This window comes from Cryptomeria japonica, chromosome 2 (assembly GCF_030272615.1).
Source record: "Cryptomeria japonica chromosome 2, Sugi_1.0, whole genome shotgun sequence".
In the NCBI taxonomy this organism is placed as follows: Eukaryota; Viridiplantae; Streptophyta; class Pinopsida; order Cupressales; family Cupressaceae; genus Cryptomeria; species Cryptomeria japonica.
The window spans coordinates 147,691,050-147,712,273 of NC_081406.1; the positions used below are offsets into that span (position 1 = coordinate 147,691,050).

General features: G+C 32.3%; 1 protein-coding gene across 2 annotated transcripts; it reads left to right on the forward strand.

Moving 5' to 3' along the window:
* Positions 1 to 2,493: 2,493 nt before the first annotated feature.
* Positions 2,494 to 5,145, forward strand: LOC131071344 (MYB-like transcription factor EOBII). Of its 2 annotated transcripts, none has more exons than XM_058007142.2 (3): positions 2,494 to 2,838; positions 3,929 to 4,058; positions 4,254 to 5,145. In XM_058007142.2, the coding sequence occupies exons 1-3, from the start codon at positions 2,715 to 2,717 to the stop codon at positions 4,726 to 4,728; spliced, it is 729 nt and encodes a 242-aa protein (XP_057863125.2). In that variant the 5' UTR covers positions 2,494 to 2,714; the 3' UTR covers positions 4,729 to 5,145. The 2 variants fall into 2 exon arrangements, with proteins under 2 accessions (XP_057863125.2, XP_057863126.2); XM_058007143.2 differs by having other exon boundaries at positions 2,494 to 2,785.
* Positions 5,146 to 21,224: the final 16,079 nt, after the last annotated feature.

Here is a 21,224-nt window from a genome sequence, read left to right on the forward strand (position 1 = left end):
AGGTGCAGGTACAGGAATCCGGCGGACGCATGAATTTCAAGACCGATGAAAGACAGGTACAAACTCAACTTCAAGAGAAAATCCTAGTTTCCAGAGATCAGGGTGTGACATCCTAATCTAGGACTAGGGCGTGGCACCTTGGTCCCCCCTATTCTGCAACATTTTTTGGCAGTTTAGCACTTCAGGCTCTCAAAATCCAAAATCCAGAAGTTTAGCCTTCTGCAGCATCATGGACCAAGGTGCCCAGTGCCCTAGTCCTGCCCAATCAGCTCTAAATTTTAGGTGTACGTGCACATTTGAATCCCCCTTCTTGCTCTATATTCAATATCTTGGTTTTAGATCAGAAAAGTTTATGCATTTTTAGTTTATATTTGCATCTTTGTTCATCTCCTAGCATAGTTGATCATTGCATCATGTTTTGCACATCTCCTCTTCATTACAGCAAAGGAATAGAAACCCTAAGATATATTCCTTGGCTCTCTCTTCCCTACAAGAAGTAGTCAAAGTGAGATATCTCCTTAGGCTCTTTCGCATTCCACTATGTGTACATGAGAGTGGGATTGGGTCTTAGCTACTTGATTCCATTTTTATGCTCCACAGGTGGTGTAGGGCGTGATAACTCTGGTGTTGTCCAATTTATCTTTTCAATTTATAAAGGTTTTTATACAAATAATTACATGGAGGCTCTTGCCATTTTTTATTCCATGGAGAGAGGTTGTGTTCTTAGATAGAAAATGATTATTTGTGAATTTGATTCACAAGTGGTGGTGACTTTGTTGAATGAGCATTGGTTCGATGATGTTAATTAGCATTTGACCCTGGTTATTAGACAAATTTTAAGGTTGTGTAGTTCTTTGGAATTTGTTACTTTTACTCACATTCCTAGTGAGTAGAATAGAGTAGTCAAATGCCTAGCCAAATAGGCTTTTGATCGAAGGGAAGATTGAAATATTGTGGATACAGGACAATTATCTTTGGAATTGTCTCACATATTGGAGCAGATAGTTGATGAAGATAGGGTTGTATAATATTATGTTCTCTATTGGGCTTATGGCCCTTCTTGCTCTATAATTCTATGTCTTGAATAAATTTTAATCCCCCTTTTAGTTAAAAAATATATATCTATTATATTAATTTTTATATTTAAATCTTATTTAAACTTTAAAAAATAATATGATCCGCACAAAAAAGAGTATATTATTTTAAAAGGAATATTATATTGAAGCTCAAATAAGTGATGTAGTTGGCTAAGGGCTTTGGGTTCTTCCCATATAGGTCCCGAGTTTGATTCTCTATCCCTAGGCTTACCTAATTATTGTGGTAGCTTGTAGACTGTTGTTGTCCTCCTTGAGGCGATTAGTCTCATTCTAAGAGAGACTTAGACCGGGGTGGATCATGAGGACATCTCTAGAGCTCTCATCCTCAATAAGATTAGCCTCGCCCTAAAAGAAACTTAGGCTGAGGTGGATCAAAAGAACATCTTTATATTATAAAAAACAATGAATATTATAATGATTAATAAAACCAAAACTTAGAATCTTTACCAGCAATATTTAATATATAAAACTCTCTAGATTTGGAACTACTTCACCTCCTTTAATTGAACACTCCACAGCCACTAAAATATATTCACTGTATAGCAGAACAATCCCAGCTAACATTATTCCTCCCACACCCCTCTTTTATATCTTGCCACGCCTTATTGTATAACATCCACTCTCGATTGCTTGCTTGAGTAATACGTCATCTGGTACCATCGAATTGTCGGCAACTGTGTCCTGTCAGCATCATAGTCCAGCTGGCATATCATTCAATGCTGGAAAATACAATCTACATACGTCTTTTATATCAATTCTCTAACAAGTGCGCTCGTGATACGATTTGACAATGCTAGATTTGCCCTCGCTGTCTGGATTTTCAAGTCCTTTTTTGAAAACAGCCTTTCAAAAAATTCTCCTCTGAAATTATTACAGCTTGATTTATAAGACTTAACTATATAGGTAGTTCATACCCGCACCAGTAAACTATAATGTCAAAGAAAATGTACTCATATCTTTCCTCAGTATATTTCATATAGTTAATCATTTTTCTTTTCAAAATGAAAATAAAATAATTATTTACCATTAATTTGACTGTTAAACTTTTTAACATATTTAAATAGAATCAGTGTTTTTGGGCTGAAGCTATTTTAGCTCCAAAACAGACCTTTCGTACAGCGTGTTAGTGACAAGTTAGTCAATTGCAACCGTTAATTGCAAAATCGACGGTGTGACTAACACGCGTGTTAGTCACTCCGTACTGTCTTTTTTGAAACCAGAAAATAGACGCATCCGTATTTTTGAGTGTAAATTTATATTTGCACGTAACCTACATAACCTGCTAGAGATCAAGTGTACCAACAATCTAGAAAACTTCTTTCTTTGACTTGTTGGTATATTTTAATATTATTCTCCTGTTATTATAACATATATTTATTTCCATACATCTGGAAAGGTCGGCAATACGGTGGGTTATATACAACTGATCATGGTGCCATTCATGTCTGCAAATATTTGTGTGTATTAACAATGGTCTAATACTTTTATTGTGAATGACAAAGCAGAAAAGAATTTAAGGGGGATTATAAAGAAACATAAAGGACAGAAATAGCAGAAAATAAATTTGTTTTTGTTTTGCAATTAATATATTGCAAACCCAGCTTGGCAGGATAAAGGATGTATGAGGAGGAAAAAGAGAGGACAAGAAAAGGCCCATGGACTGCAGAGGAGGATATGGAGCTTGTTAGGTATATATCTCTTCATGCTGAAGGTCGTTGGAATTACCTAGCCAAAGCTGCAGGTAAAACTTAAACTTAAGGATTTAATTTATGTTATTTGAGTCTATCTATCATGCTAAGAAGGATTGATTAGTTTTAGAATATTTAATAATTGAATAGATAAAGAGATTGATTACTTTTGTAACTTTTTTTTAAAGATAAAAGAGATTGATTAATTTTGGCATTTTGGGCAGTTCATTTTCCTCTCAACCATGGAGATTCCATGTATTTCATTCCCTATTTGATGTATAGAAAACAATGATCAATAACCAGGCAGTCTGTATATTTAGGAAGAGCTTAAACAGTTGGCCATGGGTTTGCTTGCACAATTGTATTGGATACTCAGCTTAGTTGAAAAACAATTTTGTTTACAAGACTGTTTTAGAAATAGTCAGATGCCTAAATAATCCTTAAAGTTAGCTGCATAAACAAATTTGTTTACCAGGCTATTTTAGCATGTTGTCTGTCTAAATAAGAGAATTTCAAGAAGGTTGACAACTTAAAATTGTACCAATCAATTCAAGTTGAACATAACTTGGAGGAAAATAATTCTAAAATTGGGATTCTTTAAAGTGCAAGGAATTAGTTAAGGTTGAGCTTGTGGAGGGACCTTTTTTTCTTTTTTATTTTGGAATGAATTTATTCAAGTTGAGATTAAAGAGGAAACCATTTCTAAAGTTGTATAGTTGAAATCGCAAGGAGTTTATTCAAGCTGAGATCAAAGAGGAAACTATTTCTAAGGTTGTAAACTTGAAATTGCAATGAATTAATTCAAGTTGAGATAGGAAACTATTTCTAAGGTTGTATGCTTGAAATTGCAAGGAATTGATTCAAGCAGAGATAGGAAACTATTTCTAAGGTTGCATACTTGAAATTGCAAGGAATTAATTCAAACTGAGCTTAAAAGGGGAAACTATTTCTAATCTCCATCCATTTTTGTAACACACATCCGATTCAGCAACCATTGTCATAGATAGTGTTTGTATATATGAATTTGTTTACACTTTCTAACATTTTGATAATAGATCATAAAATATAATTAGAAATTTGATGAAAAAATCCACACAACAAATTTAAAAGCAAGAGCAGTAATGTGTGAAAATGGCTGAGCAGGGCTGAAGAGAAGTGGGAAGAGCTGCAGGCTGAGGTGGGTTAACTATCTACGCCCAGATCTTAAGAGAGGCAACATTACTCCAGAAGAAGAGCGGTTAATAATAGACCTACAGAGCCGTTGGGGTAACAGGTAACTTCGAATCAGATTCTTCTGAGTATTTTTTCCATGACAAATGATTATTACAATCTATATGAACTCTTGACTAATAACCCATCAGCAATTTGGTTCAGCAGATTCAATTTCCTCTCAGAATTTCTTACTGGGTATTGATTATAAACTTTTATCAGTAACCCATGAATAACTTTTTGAATTTGTTATTAATAGGTGGTCCCGAATTGCCCAGAGTTTGCCTGGGCGGACAGACAATGAAATCAAGAACTACTGGAGGACAAGGATAAAAAGAAGGTTTCATAGAGCAAGTACTGGAAATGGGTCATCATATCATTCAATTTATACCACCTGTTTGCCAAATCCATTCCTCCAGCAAAGCAGTAGAGTAGAAAAGGCTAGTCCACCACAGAATAGCCTGCAACAAACTGGAGCCCTCAACAATAAAGTGGTTTATTTTGATGAACAAGCCCATGAGGAATTCATAACAGGTTCTGTTGATTCAATCAGGATTTTAAATGGGGTGGCCAAGTTTAACGATAGTAGCAATGGGCAAACTGAAGCTTTGGTTGCACCTTCAGAATATCAGTCCTTTGCAGGCCTATTATCTGGAATTTATTCAGATGAGATGGAAGATGCACCAGTTTCAATCTTCTCTACTGTGCCTTGGCCTGAAGAACTACTACAGTAGAAGCTTTTTTTAACTTGGAATGGTAGATCGATAGTCAAATCCAATATTTAATCAGATAAGCTTTGCTTGGGTTAATAAATTACTATGGTTTGGCACAACCTTATGTCTGCTTGTTTCAGTTTGAGGAGAAAGACTGGAAAGTTTAAGAATTCATCTTAAGGGTGTTTATTACAAGGGATTCTTCCACTTTAGTGTCCACAAGGGACAATGAGTGAGTTCATAGTTTTGTTTCATTGATTTCTCAAAAAATTGAGGGATCTCGTTATTCTCAAACACTTCATCTCATAGTTTATTAGATTTGAAATCTGTGGTCGTAAAAATAATTGTATCCTTATAATGGATTATGGTGTTAGAAATATTGTATTGCCCTTATGGCTTCTTCTATACAGCTGTATTAATGAGCATATGTTTAATTCACAGGAGCATTGTACAATACAGAGTGGTCTAGAATATCTGTATCTGGTTGTTAAAGTTATTGGATTAGTACTTAGAATCGTATAGATATAAAGAAAGTTCCAGATTATCTTTATCTGGTTGTCAAAGTCATTGGATTAGTACTTAGAATTGTATAGATATAGGAAATGTTTTAGAATTTATTAGGAGTGTTTGATTTTTTATAAAATTCTTATCTACATTTATATGGAAAATATTGAAAATAGTAGCAACATTTTGTACAAGTTTTCTATAAGAATATAAAATTTAGTGTGCATATTATTTTACATTTTGGTATTGTTTCATATTTCATATAGGATACTTGCACGCATACAATTTCAAAATTTTGTATCACAACTCAGTCACTAGAGGATTGTAAGCTATTCAAAACTGCTTTGCAATGTTCCATACAATAAAGAGAAGAATTGCTATATTAGAATATTAAGATCAAGATATTTTTTTGTTCACAAAATTTATGGGACTTAGGGTAGAAGGACTTTGGGGGAGAAAGGGTTTTTTAAATTAATAGGAAGATTAATATTTTCAAATTACAATAACAACAAACAGTAAACAAACATAGATAGTCTACAAAATATTTATCAAAACATCAACAAAGTAAAATTGGGAAGATTATAAATTTTAAGAAGGAAATTTAAAAATTCTAAATAAAGGACTTATAATCAATACATTATTTTTTTTATGTGTGCAAAGACAAAAGGTGTGTTTAATCAAATAAAGTTTTATGGAAAAACATTAGAAAATCTAAGTGAAGTGTAGAAGATACAATAGATTTATTCAAATATGATTGGAATAAAAGAATTAAAGGATTTATTAAAAATGTATATTAAAGAGTTTAAGAGACATTTATAAACTTGTGAATACAAGTTGAATAGGATAATAAATACCTCTCTAGATCAAGCATTTATATCACATGTTCTTTTTAAGATCTAAAAAGATAAAGGAAAAATAGAAGAATTTAAACATGGACCATATTCAAGCATAAACAAAGGAAGAAGAGGAAGATGATTCACAAGATACATGACAAGTAATCATTATAAAAGAGGAAGGAATCATTGTAATAAATAAAACATTCGAATCCATTATAACAAAACATATTTGTTTTATATTTAAGAACTATAAAAATTCTAGTCAATGATTGTGATAGAATTTTAATTCTTTTTGTCAAATTGGAGATTAGGTTTACCATATTAAATCAATCAGAAATAATAGAGGAAGAATAAATATTCAAGCATCCATAAAACATATAAATCACGACATTTAACTTATGAAACACTTTCAAAAAATGATCAGATACAAAAAGAGATTTGAAAACTGTTTTAACATGAAAATACAAAATTCTAAATACAAATCACTCACTAGTCATCCCCTCCCATGTCTTAGCTTAGATGTAACTACAATTATTTCATGGGATTCAAACTAGCTCTGCTCTTTAATTGTCTTTCAAAATATCAATCATAGATGAATTGAAGAAGGCCCATGTCATGGCATTATCTTTATCACAAGTCACAACCACAAGGATCTTTGTAACTAATAAAATGCTTTTCAATCAAAGGACTCCCACTATTTATCCAGTTTATTTGTAGTTATTCATTGCTTTATATAGGACACTATCAATACTATGTGTGTGTCGATATGATATTTTTATGTATTTAGATGGATGGAGATGTCATCATGTAATGCACATCCCTTAAGTTTGTTATATTAGGTTGTCGATAACTTTTGTAATTAATTATATTATGTGAATATTAGGATATCAATGGTATTACCCATCCATTATGATATTCGGAGAAGGTATATATAAACAAGGTGATTGTCATTATATTGCATACAATCATATAATTAAAATATGTGTTAAATCTAGCCAATTTAAACTAAATACATGTAAACCTTAGAAAGATTAAGTGATGCTAATATGGTGATAGCTTGGATGTAGTTTCTCGGCATTTGAATAGTATGATAGTATGATCAAAATAATAGTATCATAAGATTAATGTGTTGATAATTTATAATTTTACCAATTTTACTTTTTTGTTAGTTTTATAAGTATTTTATAGACTATAAAATGTTTTTTTAGTGTTTGTTCTTATTGTAATTGAAAATATTATTTTATAAATATTAATAATCCTCTCTAGAATTTTAGAAATCTACATGCAATAATAAAATAATATCTACAATGTAGTATAGTGTTGTGACACTTATTAAATACTTATCACATTAACTCAATAAATATTGTGAGGGAAAATCCTAATCTTAGAATAACCTAAGACACTTCCTTGCTTGGGAGTATTGTTGAAGATCTGCAACTAGTAAATGAGACATCTAGAGATACAAACAAATTCTTCCAAGTAGCAACCTATTTTTGAATTGCAAATAAAATTTGTTTCAATGGTGACTACACATGCAAGGAAACCCTAGATTTTTTTTGAATTATAATTACATGTGAATAGAGAAATAATTGATCTCTAACATATCAAATGAACTCATGTTAATAGAATTTATTCTATTCAATTGAATCCTCTTAATAAATCAATTCATAAATATATTTAATTATTATTTTATGTTAAACAAGTTAATATTGAATTATATTTTCTAATAAAGTAGTGTGGAGCTTGCATAAAAAAACTCAATCATCACATCAATAGAGGCACGTACCTCTTCATGTTCTATCGCTAAAAGTACATCTAAAACTTTCTTTTGAGATGATCTATTATTTCTACATAGAAAAACCATCTTGGAGTAGTTAAAACATTGAATTTGGTCATTAATGGAGATTTGGATCATGTAGGGATGTAGGTGGGAGTGAACAGTGCAAAACATAAGAGTTTTAGTGTTTTAGGCATGTTAGGGAGAGGGGGTTAGGGATACCTCATAACCCATGATAGGAATAATAAAATTAGAATACCATTCCATCATTAACTCCAAAAATTTATAAGTAGTATGGAATTGGGGATAACATACTCTATACCAATTTTTAGCAAGTTTATGAGTTCATAAACTTGCTTGCATCTCATTATTTAGTCAACACTTGGGGCTTAGAGTAAACCCTATTACAAAGTTTAGAGTTTCAAAAAACTTGAAACATTTCCACTTTTCTTGTTAATACTTTGAGGATTTTCATAAGTTTGGAGTTATGTGGAAAGAGAAAGAAGTGTCACTTATCAAGGTTTGAGAATTGGGAGTACTTCATACCCCATGCCTGAAGAAAGTAAATAAAGGTATCTTCATATCTATAGCGTTGAAAGGAAACATGAAGGACAACATTGGGAGACAAGGACTAGTGACACTAAGGAATTCATCCCATAAGACATGCAAGTAAGAATAGGTCCAAACTCGTGAATAAAAAACTAACATAGCATGAAATGACAAGGATTACAAGTATACTTAATAATTTATGTTTTAAGTAGAGGTATTATCAAATATATAATCATGATAAAATATATAGAATAAAATATGATAATTTGTGGATTAAGGATATCAAATAATGTATTCTATAAGGTATCTAGGTAAAGGGACAATCAATCCCACAACATTGAATGGTAACATAGTTTAAGACAACATATTGTAAGGGTCAGAGGAAATTCATGCTAGTAATAAAAGGTCCAAAACAAAGACAAAACTGAAGGAAAAAGTGGAGGTCAAGTAAAAGGCATGTCATGATGGAAAACAATAAACCTTTGATACTTTGCATTATCTTCAAAATTTCAAAAGAAAACCTTCACATGTAAAATTGGGTAGTTGCAAGCTAATGGGTCTACTTTTAGTGGAAGTGTTTTAAAATATGTTCCTATTTCTATCAAAAGGACATGATCTTTGGGGAATGTATTCATTTCATAAACACTGAAATTTGAAACCCACAATTTTTATTTTATTTAAAGCCTGGAAACCCAACCATTAACCTTCGGCATGTAAGTATAATTCCATTAAAAATAGTAAGCAAAAAATTAGCTTTAGCAATATGTTTGATAACTTTTGTAAATCCATATTTTTTAACAAAATTAAAATCCATTCTAGATGATCATTTATTAATTAATTTATGAGGAAACCAATTTATAAACATGAAATGTTAGGTATTATTAAATTTATTTTTAAAATTTTTATAAGTATATGTCATACATAACGAAAAAAAATATGATTATTTTAGCTCAAATTATGTTTGGCATCCATATGTGGTTTTCAAAAATTACAATTAGGGTCAATTTTATATATATATATATATATATATATATATTAAAAAGGTAATTTCAAAAAAGTGATTTTTGTACATCCTATAAAAAATTTACTTGTATCGTCTAAGTGTTAGAATAAATTATAAATTTGAAAACTACACTTAAAATTATACTTTTTTATATTATTAAATTTTCTTAAGATTCTATGTGTAAGTGCTTCAAATCTTTAGTCCAAGTATGACAAGGTTAAATTTTCAAGGAAAACACCACTTTTTGGCAAAAAAGTGGGCCCAAATTATTGCACATGTCCAATTTATAGGACCTTTAAAAAATTCATCACGTTATGGGAACCCGGGGGATGATAGAGAACAAAAAAAAAAAAATTATCATAGGAGGCCCATTAAGAATTATCTTAGATTTTCCATTAATTCTGTGTAAAATAAGGTCTAAATACAAAATAGAGCTAAGACTTGAACAAAATTTGACACTATTAGATTGAGTCTCAACATTATCACTAGTTATCACTAGTTGGGGATGTGTGAATAGTAGGAAAAGTGAGAATTTAGATATATAGGAGTAGAATAGGAAAAATAACACAAGGAGGGGATGGGACAAACACACTTCATCTTGACACACAAGTGTCAAGACTACACAAGGATTAAATTATAGTTATGACACTTCTGTTTAATAAAATAGTTTTGTGTAAAAATATTTTTTCATAAATAGTTTTGAGCCAAAAAAGTAGCTTCAATTAAACTACTTGGTACCTACATGACATAAAGAGTTTCAAGAAAATCTATTTTTCTAAAAACCAATAAAAAATCAATTATTTAATTTTTGAGGTTTGGACAAGATTGAATTGACATGGAATATTTAGTCTAAAAGGTATTTGGTCAAAATATTTTCACTTGACATTATCAATGTGTTAGCTTATGTGGCAACTTAGCCCTTCTTTTAAGATATATACAACAAAAAATTGACATCAGTTCAATATTTCTCCAACAAGATCTCCTTCAGTGGAAATCTAAAAATACACTTTTGTAGAGCTTAGAGTCTAGAATCTATATATATAGTGTTTTGATTATTTTTATCATGATTTAAAAAAATATAATCACAAAAATATTTTTGTAATTGAGCATGAGAATGAATCTAAATTAATCAATTAATATATAACAACCATAAATTTGAAAAATTGGCATTTTAGATTATGACTAGAACATGTCTCGAATTGCTCTACAAACATACATTTATATTCTATTCTATTAACTATCTAAAAATTTAGGCAAAGGAAGGCACCAAGAAGACAAAATCATACTTCAATTCAAGTGTTCAAGACATGAATACAAGGTGGTATAAAACTATTAATGTATATTTAAAAATAATTGTCCATTCAATAAAACTCATTTATTTTTAATTGTTTCTTATGTATATCAAAATATAATTACTCAAATAGCTAAAAACAAATGTTGAAAAAATGTCTCATACCATTCTATCCTTATCAAAATTATCTCATTTTATAAGATAAAACATACTTCTCAATATAACAAAATGCTTTTACTAATAAAAAATCTATTGGAAGCATTAACAATATTGATACTCTTAATATGAAAATCATTTTTATTTTAAGTTAGTTTTGGAATTGACTTAATGGAAAGAACAACAACACAACTTAACCATCACACCATGCCAACTTAAGCATCACACCATACCACTCTGGTATGTTGATCATAAATTTTGAATTATAACCCATAATCACTTATTCATAGAAGTGTTGGGAATAGAATAAAAAATATCAAGGAGATCAAATTGGGATTTGTCTAGTTTAAATTGAGGCCACAAATAAATGGACTTTAATTCACCAATCTAAACATTTTTTTATTAAAAATCACTTATGCTTGCAAAAAATATTGCACCTATATTTTTCAATTTAACATAAAAATGGTGATGTTGACAAACACCTTTGAGGAACTTTTTAAGTGGGGATCATTTTCTTTTCACAAGCCCCTAGGATATTAAATCAAATTTTTAATACAAACAATGTTACATGTCAGATGATGAAAGTTACGTTTTTCTTAACTATGTGGTAATTTAAAATCTCAAATTTAAGAATATATATTCAGAATTTTCCATATAATACAAGAGGAAATATAAAAGATAGTTCTAGTATACAACTAAGTTTTCTATGTTCGTAGAGATGATGTAAGCAATAATGATTTTGCAAGTTGATAAATTTTGATAGGGATCCCTGCATAAAATTGTGGAGATAATTAAGATGATAGAATGCTGCCAAATTTAGATAGTCAATTGACTAAAACTAGTTGATCGTCTCTAGATACAAATAAAACTAGAGGCCATGCCTTTTTATAATTGTCTTAGACACACAATTCAAATGTTTTGATGTGAGATTCAACACATAATAGTTAGATCAATCTAAGTCAACTTGAGACCATTATTAAATTTGAATTTTAAAATATCTTAGTCAAAATAAACTTAAGAACATGGAAATTTAAACTAACAAGAAGAACATGTAATATGGGAACTTATATATATATGAATTTAGGTAAAAGCAAGCACGAAATAGACAAAATCATACTTCAAGTCAAATATTTCAAGATATCAATATTAAATGACATAAAACTGTTACTACATGTTTAAAAATGATTGTCCATTCAACAGACCCATTTACTTATAATTATTTTATAGATAGAACAAAATATAATTATTCAAATAAGTGAAATGATATTTCATACCATTCAATTGTTATCAACATTATCTCATTCTATAAGAAAATCATTTTTCTCAATATAACAAAACACTTCCGCTAATAGCAAACCTGCTGAAGCTATTAACAGTGTTGATACTATTAACATGAAAATCAGTTTTGTTTTTAAGTTGGTTTCCAAATTGACTTGCAGTTAAGGTGACACAGGCAGATCTATTTTAATAAATGTGTATCTACATGTATTTAAAACGGATGGAATGGCAGACTGTTTCTCATTGACAACCACAAATTATACCTATCAACTCCATGGTAAGACAAAACGTCTTTCATTGAGCTGAACTGAAGTATACAATGGAGAGCTCAACACGTGGATAAAGACGTTAACAAGCCTTGGGTCCCCTGAAAATAACAGGCTAACTCTTTTTCTTCATTACATCAATAGTCTATTGTTGTTATCCATAGATTTTCCTCCATTAGTCTTTCATTGGTTGTTTTGGTTTTGAAGAAAGCAACATGCAGGAAAATGATCATGATCCTTGTACAGAGACTGAAATTCGATGCACTGAATACTTTTTCTCTGTGATTCCTTTGCTGAATAAACTGTTTGATAAGATCCAATAAGCCAATAAGCCAACAAGCCTGTACGGATAGGTGAGTTGGCTTGGGCGGTGGGTTTGTTTTCTATTGGTCTCAAGTTCGACTCTTTCGCAGATTTAAGAGGGAGCACTGGTTGCGGGTTCTGGATTCTCTCTTTAGGGGACTAGTCTCTGTCAGTTCACCCCTTCCTGGTCCCAATTTGACAATAAATAAAAGTAAATCCAAAATAAGACAGGTTGGATCGCAAGACTGGATGCAAAGATACCCTGACGTACTGAAAAAAAAGAAAAAAACCAATAAACCAACTTACACAATTTTTTGTAATTATGTTAATCTGTTTTTTAAGCTGATACTCATTTGTTTTGCCTGGAACCTTTCCTTTTGCCACCATTTATCTAACCATTTACGCAAGCTTGTGTTTATACAAAGTAGTTTATGTTTTTAGGGCATTTGTGAAAGCGGAGTATATAGCTCGTGTGAGTTCTTCACCAAAAAAATATATATATTTTCAAACTGATTATGGATCAATCGTACATCTCTCTGGATTTGATAGGGAAAATGCAGATATGATTTGGATGTGAAGATTTGATCTTTGAAATTTCTTTTGGATGTTTGTATTTATTTTTATAGATAAATTTTGTTGTGTCGTTAAACTTTTATCAGTGATAAGGAATAGGATATGTTCTAGGCAAACGCAACCTATGCTAATTCACATTTTAAATGTTCTATATGTTTGCAGCATTTATACATTATTAAATGAATGTGTCTTGAATGTTATTATCAAATGATTTTTATGATTATAATATGAGCTAGGAGCTATCCATAATTAGAACTTCAATATGAGCTAGGAGCTATCCATAATTGGAACTTCAAAGGAAATAAATTGATGTAGGAGCATACTGGAGAATCTGACTGCAACATACCATATTAGACAAATTTCCCCTATGGAATGGGATGGATCTCTTCACTAGAAGTTTGCCCTATCAAACAACTTGGATCCAGACCTAGAGGAGATAGCGTGTTTCATTTGTCTGTACCTTGCGGAGCTTGGATGACACATCAAATGGTAGATGGGCCAAGGAAACCCTCATATAGATCCACAACCCTCCACATTGAGTTTTGTTACTTCTTACATCTTGAGCTGACCTACATGTTTCACTAGAATTGGAGCTTGGGACCTAAATGAGGTTGATGTGGATCATTCCAAATACCTAGAAATAGTTTTTAAACATATTATAAAATCATTGGAAGTTAGCTTTTGTAGTTAGGGAGTTAGGAGTTAGGATTTAGGAGTTAGGAGTTAGGAGTTAGGGAATTAGGATTCGAAAGACATTTTATAGTTTTTGTTTGTAATAAGCCTATGGTAGCCTATGTGCCTGCATGTGGTGCCAATGGGACCTAATGTGTTTTGCATATGGAAAGACCCAAGGGCATGTACAAATTCTATTATGAATAATAAATTTGCATGTTTCTTTATGTTGTTAAGTGTTGTGTTGAATTCTATTGCAAGGCTGAACAATCCATTATAGATCCTCCATCCTTGACTGCATCACATATGAACTATTTCATACATAAAGTTAGCATATGGCAACTAATTGAAAATGCTAGGTTTCTATAGAAAACAAATATTCAATCGTAAAATATGCATAAATTTTTTATATGTTGATGGAAATACGTAATGTAGTAATAAATGTTTGCATTATGTGAATGAATGTAACTTAATGTTCTTATCAAATAGTTTTTATTATCATGATAATAAATCAGGATTTGCCCTTTAATTATAATGCCAAAGGAAACAAATGAAACATTTCATACTTGAAGTTGGCATATGACAACTAATTGGAAAGATTAGGTTCATCCTAAGTTTGAATTTGAAAATTGACAGCTCTGAGATCATTTCCACATGTCACAACATTGATTTGAATAATTTGCACAAATTGTATATCTAACCTCACATGTGGAATAGATACAACTAAGGAGGATAGGTAATTAAGAGTGAATACAAATACAATCAAGATTTTTGAGTAATGCATGAATCTTGAAAAAAAATTTATTTCAATATTATGTTTTTTATTGTATAAAGGATATCTATGGTCAAAATGGGCCCAATATAAAGAGAAAAAATACAAGGTCTATAATTTTCACCATTACACCTTGTCTCCATTTAAATTGAATGTAAACCATTGTGAAGATTCATGTAAAAGTAAAATCAAACAACAAACAATAAAGTAAATTATTTTGAAAAAACTTCCCAAAATATATTTATATTGATATGGATGTCACTTCTTTGTATGAACCCTTAAAAATGACTTCTCTCTCTTTAAAACCTATAATCTAACAAAAAAAGATTAAACATATGATATCACATAGGGATTTATATGAAAGAATACAAATTTCTACAACTGAAAGAAAAGAAAAAGGGAAAAAAAGTTGAGTAATATTGAACTTGTGGTGGAACAATGATAACTCTTATGGAAAAATATTGACTAAAACCACCTTGAGATAACTAAAATTATATGGCACTATCTAAGAATGGAATTGACCATGAGATATCCACTATAGAAATGTCTAAAAAGGAATAGTAGTGATTATATGTTTTTTTTCTCCAATTACTTGTATGAAAAGAACACAATTAATGTAGAGGAAATTGAAAAAGATATGTAACTTCCAAAATATCCAAAAAAAAAAAGAAAATATACTTTTTTTCCATAAAAGTGGGCAAGCCACTAAACTTTTTATTAATTTTAATATTTTTACAACGGGTTCAAAAAGGCATACCGGTAGGAAAGAACCCGCAAGAAAACCTCCGGTTATCGCCTTAAATATAAACCAAAAATCTAAACTACCCTTACAAAATAGCTAAATCTAGATGATCTAAAATCCCACCCAAACCCATACAATTGACCTATATACAGAGGTCCCATAGGGCATATCCCAATACAAAGATCCTCAACTGATTATATCTCAGTTGGTTACAAAATCAAGAGCTGAATATCAAAAAAGTTTCCTCGAGAAGATCTAGGAGCCCATAAGCTATTCAAGAAGATCATGCAGAGACACCAAGGAGCCCAAAAATTTATACCAAAGGGGAGCCAAAACTGAAATAGTCCAATTTTATCCAACTTCAAAAAATTGAGCCAAAAATAGCCGCCCAAAAACCTGCATCATAGTGCAATGTGGCTTCCAATTCCACCTTCCCATAGACAGTCTGCCAAAAAAGAGTAAGAAATACTTGCAAAAACACGTAATCAATTAGCCATAAACCAATTACTCGAGCTCTCAACTGGTGGAGTAGGTCGAGCTTCATAATGAACAAGAGCCTGTATAGGAACCGCAGGGAGAGGAGTAGCAGATGAAACAAAACAGAAGTTAATCAATGCATGAAGGCTGATTAACACACCCTGTGCCCTAGTCAAAACCTGGGGAGAGATGAAATCAGACAACCTCTCCACAGTTTTTAATGCTTCATCAATAGTGTCGCAAATCAGGCCCATTCGAATTTCAAAAAGCAATTCTCCATAGTATCCATTTCCAAGAGATCTTGAACAGAAAGGAAACCCCCATAAGGAAGAGTACCCATATAAAAAATATAACTATCCAAAGCTGACCCAAGATAATGCATATCAAGCAATGGAGGAGCCACGAAATTAGATGCAATAAGTTGGACCAAAGTTTTATCCCACAGTAGATCATAACATATAGTAAAAAAATGAGACAAAACTTTTGAAGAAGAGATAAAAGAAGGAGAGAGAAACCAACGATTACCCACCACCCTACGAATCTCAGACTCCAACTCCAAATTATGCAAAAAAAAAAAACTCTCCCAAGCTTCTTAGAATCATACCCATAATTATCAACAATTTCTACCTCTGGATAATCTAATGAAACATGATAAACCGGAAGTGTAATAGACATGAGAAACAATTACCTTTCCCAAAAAGAGAAATACTCACAGAGCTTCCTTCGATGCAAATAATATATGAGTTCTACACCAATAACCAATATATAGCTGAAGCAAAAAAGGCAACTAAAGCCTATATTAGTTAACCACCTTACACAATAATGAATGATTCAATTGTGTAAAAAAGCCAAGTATCCAAAAAATCATTCCAAGTGATGCATCCCGACCGATCCAAATTAAGACAACAAATAAATAATGATTATACCACATTATCACTACTTGTGAGAAGTACTGAAATAGCACCACCTAAGCCAAAAAATAGTACAATAATAATCCTCACACGAAAGGGCTGAGCACATCACAATTATCGTGCAAAAAAGAAAATACCTCTCGTGTGAGAACATACTGAAAAAGACTTTAGAGGTAAGTAAGAACAAAACCGAGCCACCACTCTAATGACCAATAAACATAGCCACCCTTACTACCTATGTCAGCTCAAAACCAAACTACATATATGAGAGCAATTTCCCACATATAGAGCCACATTGCTAGCTGGACATAAATAATAAACATGCCTACCCTGACTAGCCAATGAGAGTCAGCTTTCAAAAATCAAATACCAGGAAAACCTCATATCACTGCAAATATTTCAAAACTAAAACAGGAATTTCATCAGAACTTACATCACGTAGATTAGCATTATTGTCAATAGCTAGATTAGCCAAAAAATCTGCTACTCGATTTATCTCTCTATAACAATGAGTAATGAAGAAAGAATCAAAGAATTCTAATTGTTGGAGAATATGATCAAGAAGATATTGCAACTGCCAACAATGAGATTTCCTTTTTAACACACTCTGAATGATCACCAATGAATCCCCTTCAATAATGAGGTCTTTAATTCCCTAGGGAAATAGCCAACTCCAAACCCAAATACAAAGCCTTAAATTCAGCAAAATTATTAGTCTAAATACCAATTGCATGACACCTAGCTTGAATAATGCATATATGATGGTCAAAGATCACCATACCTACTCCAGCCAAACTGGGATTTCCACGAGAGGCTCCATCAAAGTTCAATTTAAACTTACCAAGAGGAGGAGGTTTCCAAGAGGCCAACTTTCTTTTGTTTAAGGCATCACCCTTTTTCAGAATTGATCCATGAGAGGGAAGGACAGATAACATTCTCCAAACCCTAGTCACCCTACTATCCCAATGTGAGAAGGAGGTGAGGTTTTCCAAATTCTTTCTTATATGCGACAAAGCAACCTCAGAAATGGACAATTCAATTTTCAGTAAGACCTCTGGAAGGGAAGAGCTAGTGTTTCTAAAGATCCTATTATTACGTTCTAACCAAATATTTCAGATTAAAATAGATGGAGAAATAACCCATAGACACGCATAAAAGGATGAAGTAAACAAAAATGGCCAAGAACTAAAGAAGGTAATCAAATCGTTTCCCATAACAAACACCAAATTCAATTTATCAAACAACCACTGCCAACATTGATATGTAAAGTCACAATGAAGAAAAAGATGAGAAGAGGATTCCAAGTTTTTATGACATAACACACAAGGGAAAGCAATAGTGATACCAAGCCTATCTAGTCTCACATCTATAAGAACCCTATCTTGAACTGCCAACCAAACAAAAGCACCATCTTTTGGCAAGCAGGTCAAGTGCCAAAAAAGCTTATAAGGCCAAGAAAGAAGATCATTCATTCTCATAAGGAAATTATAACCATCCTTCACTGTATATTTACCATAAATATTCTTAGTCCAAACTAGTTCGTCCTCATAATCAAAGAGAATAACCACCCTTTCACTCAAGGCCTTGGTATACTGCATTTTCAATTCATGATCAATATCCAAAAAGTCAATAGATTTCCATTTAGCCAACCTCACATTTCCACTATGTATTATGTCAAAATAGTCTGCCACAAAGGTTCCCCCAAGGGAAGAAAGAATAGATATCAGAGGAGACCAATTCCTTAGGCTTTGTAATGGAGGGTGACCATTCCACCTTTCTTCCCAAAATCTAACCTTTGTACCATTATGGATAATCCAGGAGAGATTAGGTAAATTAACAGATCTGCATTTACATATGAAGTTCCACATAACGAAGCATACTCCCTAGGACCATTATTAAGATACTTGGCAAACATAATTTGTGACCATAAAGAATCTGATTTCTCATACAAATTCCAAACCAATTTAGCCCCTAAAGCCAAATTCTACTTTTCCAAATTTATGATCCCTGTACCCCCTAAGTCCTTAGGCAAACAAACTTTATCCCAGGCCACTAGAGGAAGTTTATTCCTCCCATCTTTATTACTACTCCAGAGAAAGGACCTAAGAGTATCCTGTAAGCTTACCAACACATCCTTTGGAGATTTTAACACTAACATGAGATAAATAGGAACTGCATTCAATACAGATTTGATGAGAATAATTTTCCCAGCTAGACTCAACCATCTGTGATTTCAAGAAAGAATTCTCTTTGAGATGACAGAAATGATTTTATCCCAAAAGCTAAAATTATCCTATTTGATAAAGAAAGGTATACCTAGATAAGTGCATGGAAGAGTGCTAGGCTCAAAACCCCAAAAAGACAATAATCACTTTTGGATTAATTGCAGGGTATTTAGAAAGAAGATTTTTGACTTCTCAGTATTCACTTTCTGTCCTGAAAAAGAAGCATAATTCTAAATAATTTTTTTAATGACTAAAGCTTCTCGCATAGATGCCTGACCAAATAACAAGGTATCATCTACAAATAGGTGGTGAGATATAGATCCTGGCACTCATGGAATTTTCACCCTAACCAAAGGTTTTTTAATTTCACAGCCTTAATAGCCTAGCTAAAAGACTCAGCTAAAAGTATAAACAGAAACGGGGATAATGGATCTCCTTGCCTTAAACCTCGAGAGGAGGAAAAAAAACCATAAGGGGAACCATTGATTAATATCGTGAACCTTGCAGAAGAGATACAGGCATTAATCCATTTAATCCAAGCCCTAGAAAAGCCTATTTTTTCCAAAACAAGACCTAAAGCCCTCCATTCCACTCTATCATAAGCCTTCATCATGTCTAACTTCAAAATCATGGACGGGAATTTCTGAATGGAGATAGAATGTAGAACCTCATGAGCCACAATAGCTCCCTTCGGTGTTTCCCTGCGAGGTACAAAACCACCTTGCTCCACCAAAATTAGTTTAGGAAGGATTTTGGGTAGCCGAATGGAAATTGCCTTAGTAAAAATATTATATAAGGTATTACATAAAGCGATAGGATGAAAGTCAGCAAAGGATTTAACAATCTCCTTTTTAGGAATGATAGCAACCATTGTGGTATTAAGTTCCTTCAAAATTGATCTATTTCTCCTACTTTTTTCAAGAGCTAGAAGCAGATCCTTACCCACAAAATCCCAACACTTCTGAAAAAATAAAGGAGTGAGCCCATCTGGACCCGGAGCCTTATCATGACTCATAGCAAAAACTGCAAATCTAACTTCTTCCAGGGAAAAAGGAGACATCAACATCCTATTGTCCTCTGAAGATACTAAAGGTGGTATATTAGAAATAAAATCATCTTTAAAGTTGCCACCTTCAGAAGATAGTAGTGACTTGAAAAAACTAACTGCATCTGCAACAATCTCCTCAGGTTCTATAAGAAAATTCCCAGAAGAATCTTCTATGCAAGAAATCTTGTTCCTACTCCTTTTTAATTTAGTAGAAGAGTGAAATAACTTGGTATTTCTATCCCCTTCAGACAACCATACTTCTCTAGACTTTTGTCTCTAGAATATCTCTTCCCTTGCCAGAATCTCTTCAAGTTCTATTCTTAAAGACTTTAACTCGTCAAACACCTGAGGAACCATACCATGATCAAGCACATGCTTATTAAGAGTTTCAATCATATCCCAAATTCTTTTTTTTTCTTGAAAAATGTTTTAAAATGAGAAATATTCCATTCTTTAATGTTCAATTTTAATAACTTTATCTTCTTGACGAGCTGAAACATGCGAGACCCTGAATAGAAGGGAGCAGACTCCCACCATTTTCTAAGGAGAGGTAAGAAGGAGGCATCCTTGAACCACATAGGCTCGAATTTGAAAGGAGACTGAAAGGGAGCCTTATCTTCCAAAATACAAAGAGAAATCGGAAAATGATCAGATCCTGACATAGGCAAAATGGAGGAAAAAAACTCAAGGTTTGACTACAACCAATTTTCTGAAAGCAAGAACCGATCTAACCTTTCTGCTATTTGTGAGAAATCCCTTCTCATATTTGTCCAAGTAAAAGTCCCATTTTGATACTTGCAATCAAAAAGACCCATATGATGGGTGAAATTCCCAAAATCCTCCATAATTCTTTTGTTTGGAAAAATCCCTCCACGTTTTTCACTAGGATCCAATATAGCATTAAAGTCTCCTCCAAAAACAAGGGAACCCTGTCTTAGAGGAGAAGCCACCCTACTCAAGTCCCTCCATAACTTCTTTTTTCCCTGAATCCCTGAAAGAGCATAAATATTGAATAGCCAAACCTTAACCCTAGAAACTTTACTAGTAACCAAGAACAACATCCAATTTACCGTCGAAGAGACCAATTGCACCTCAACATTATAAGTATTCCATAATAATGCTAAGCCTCCAGAA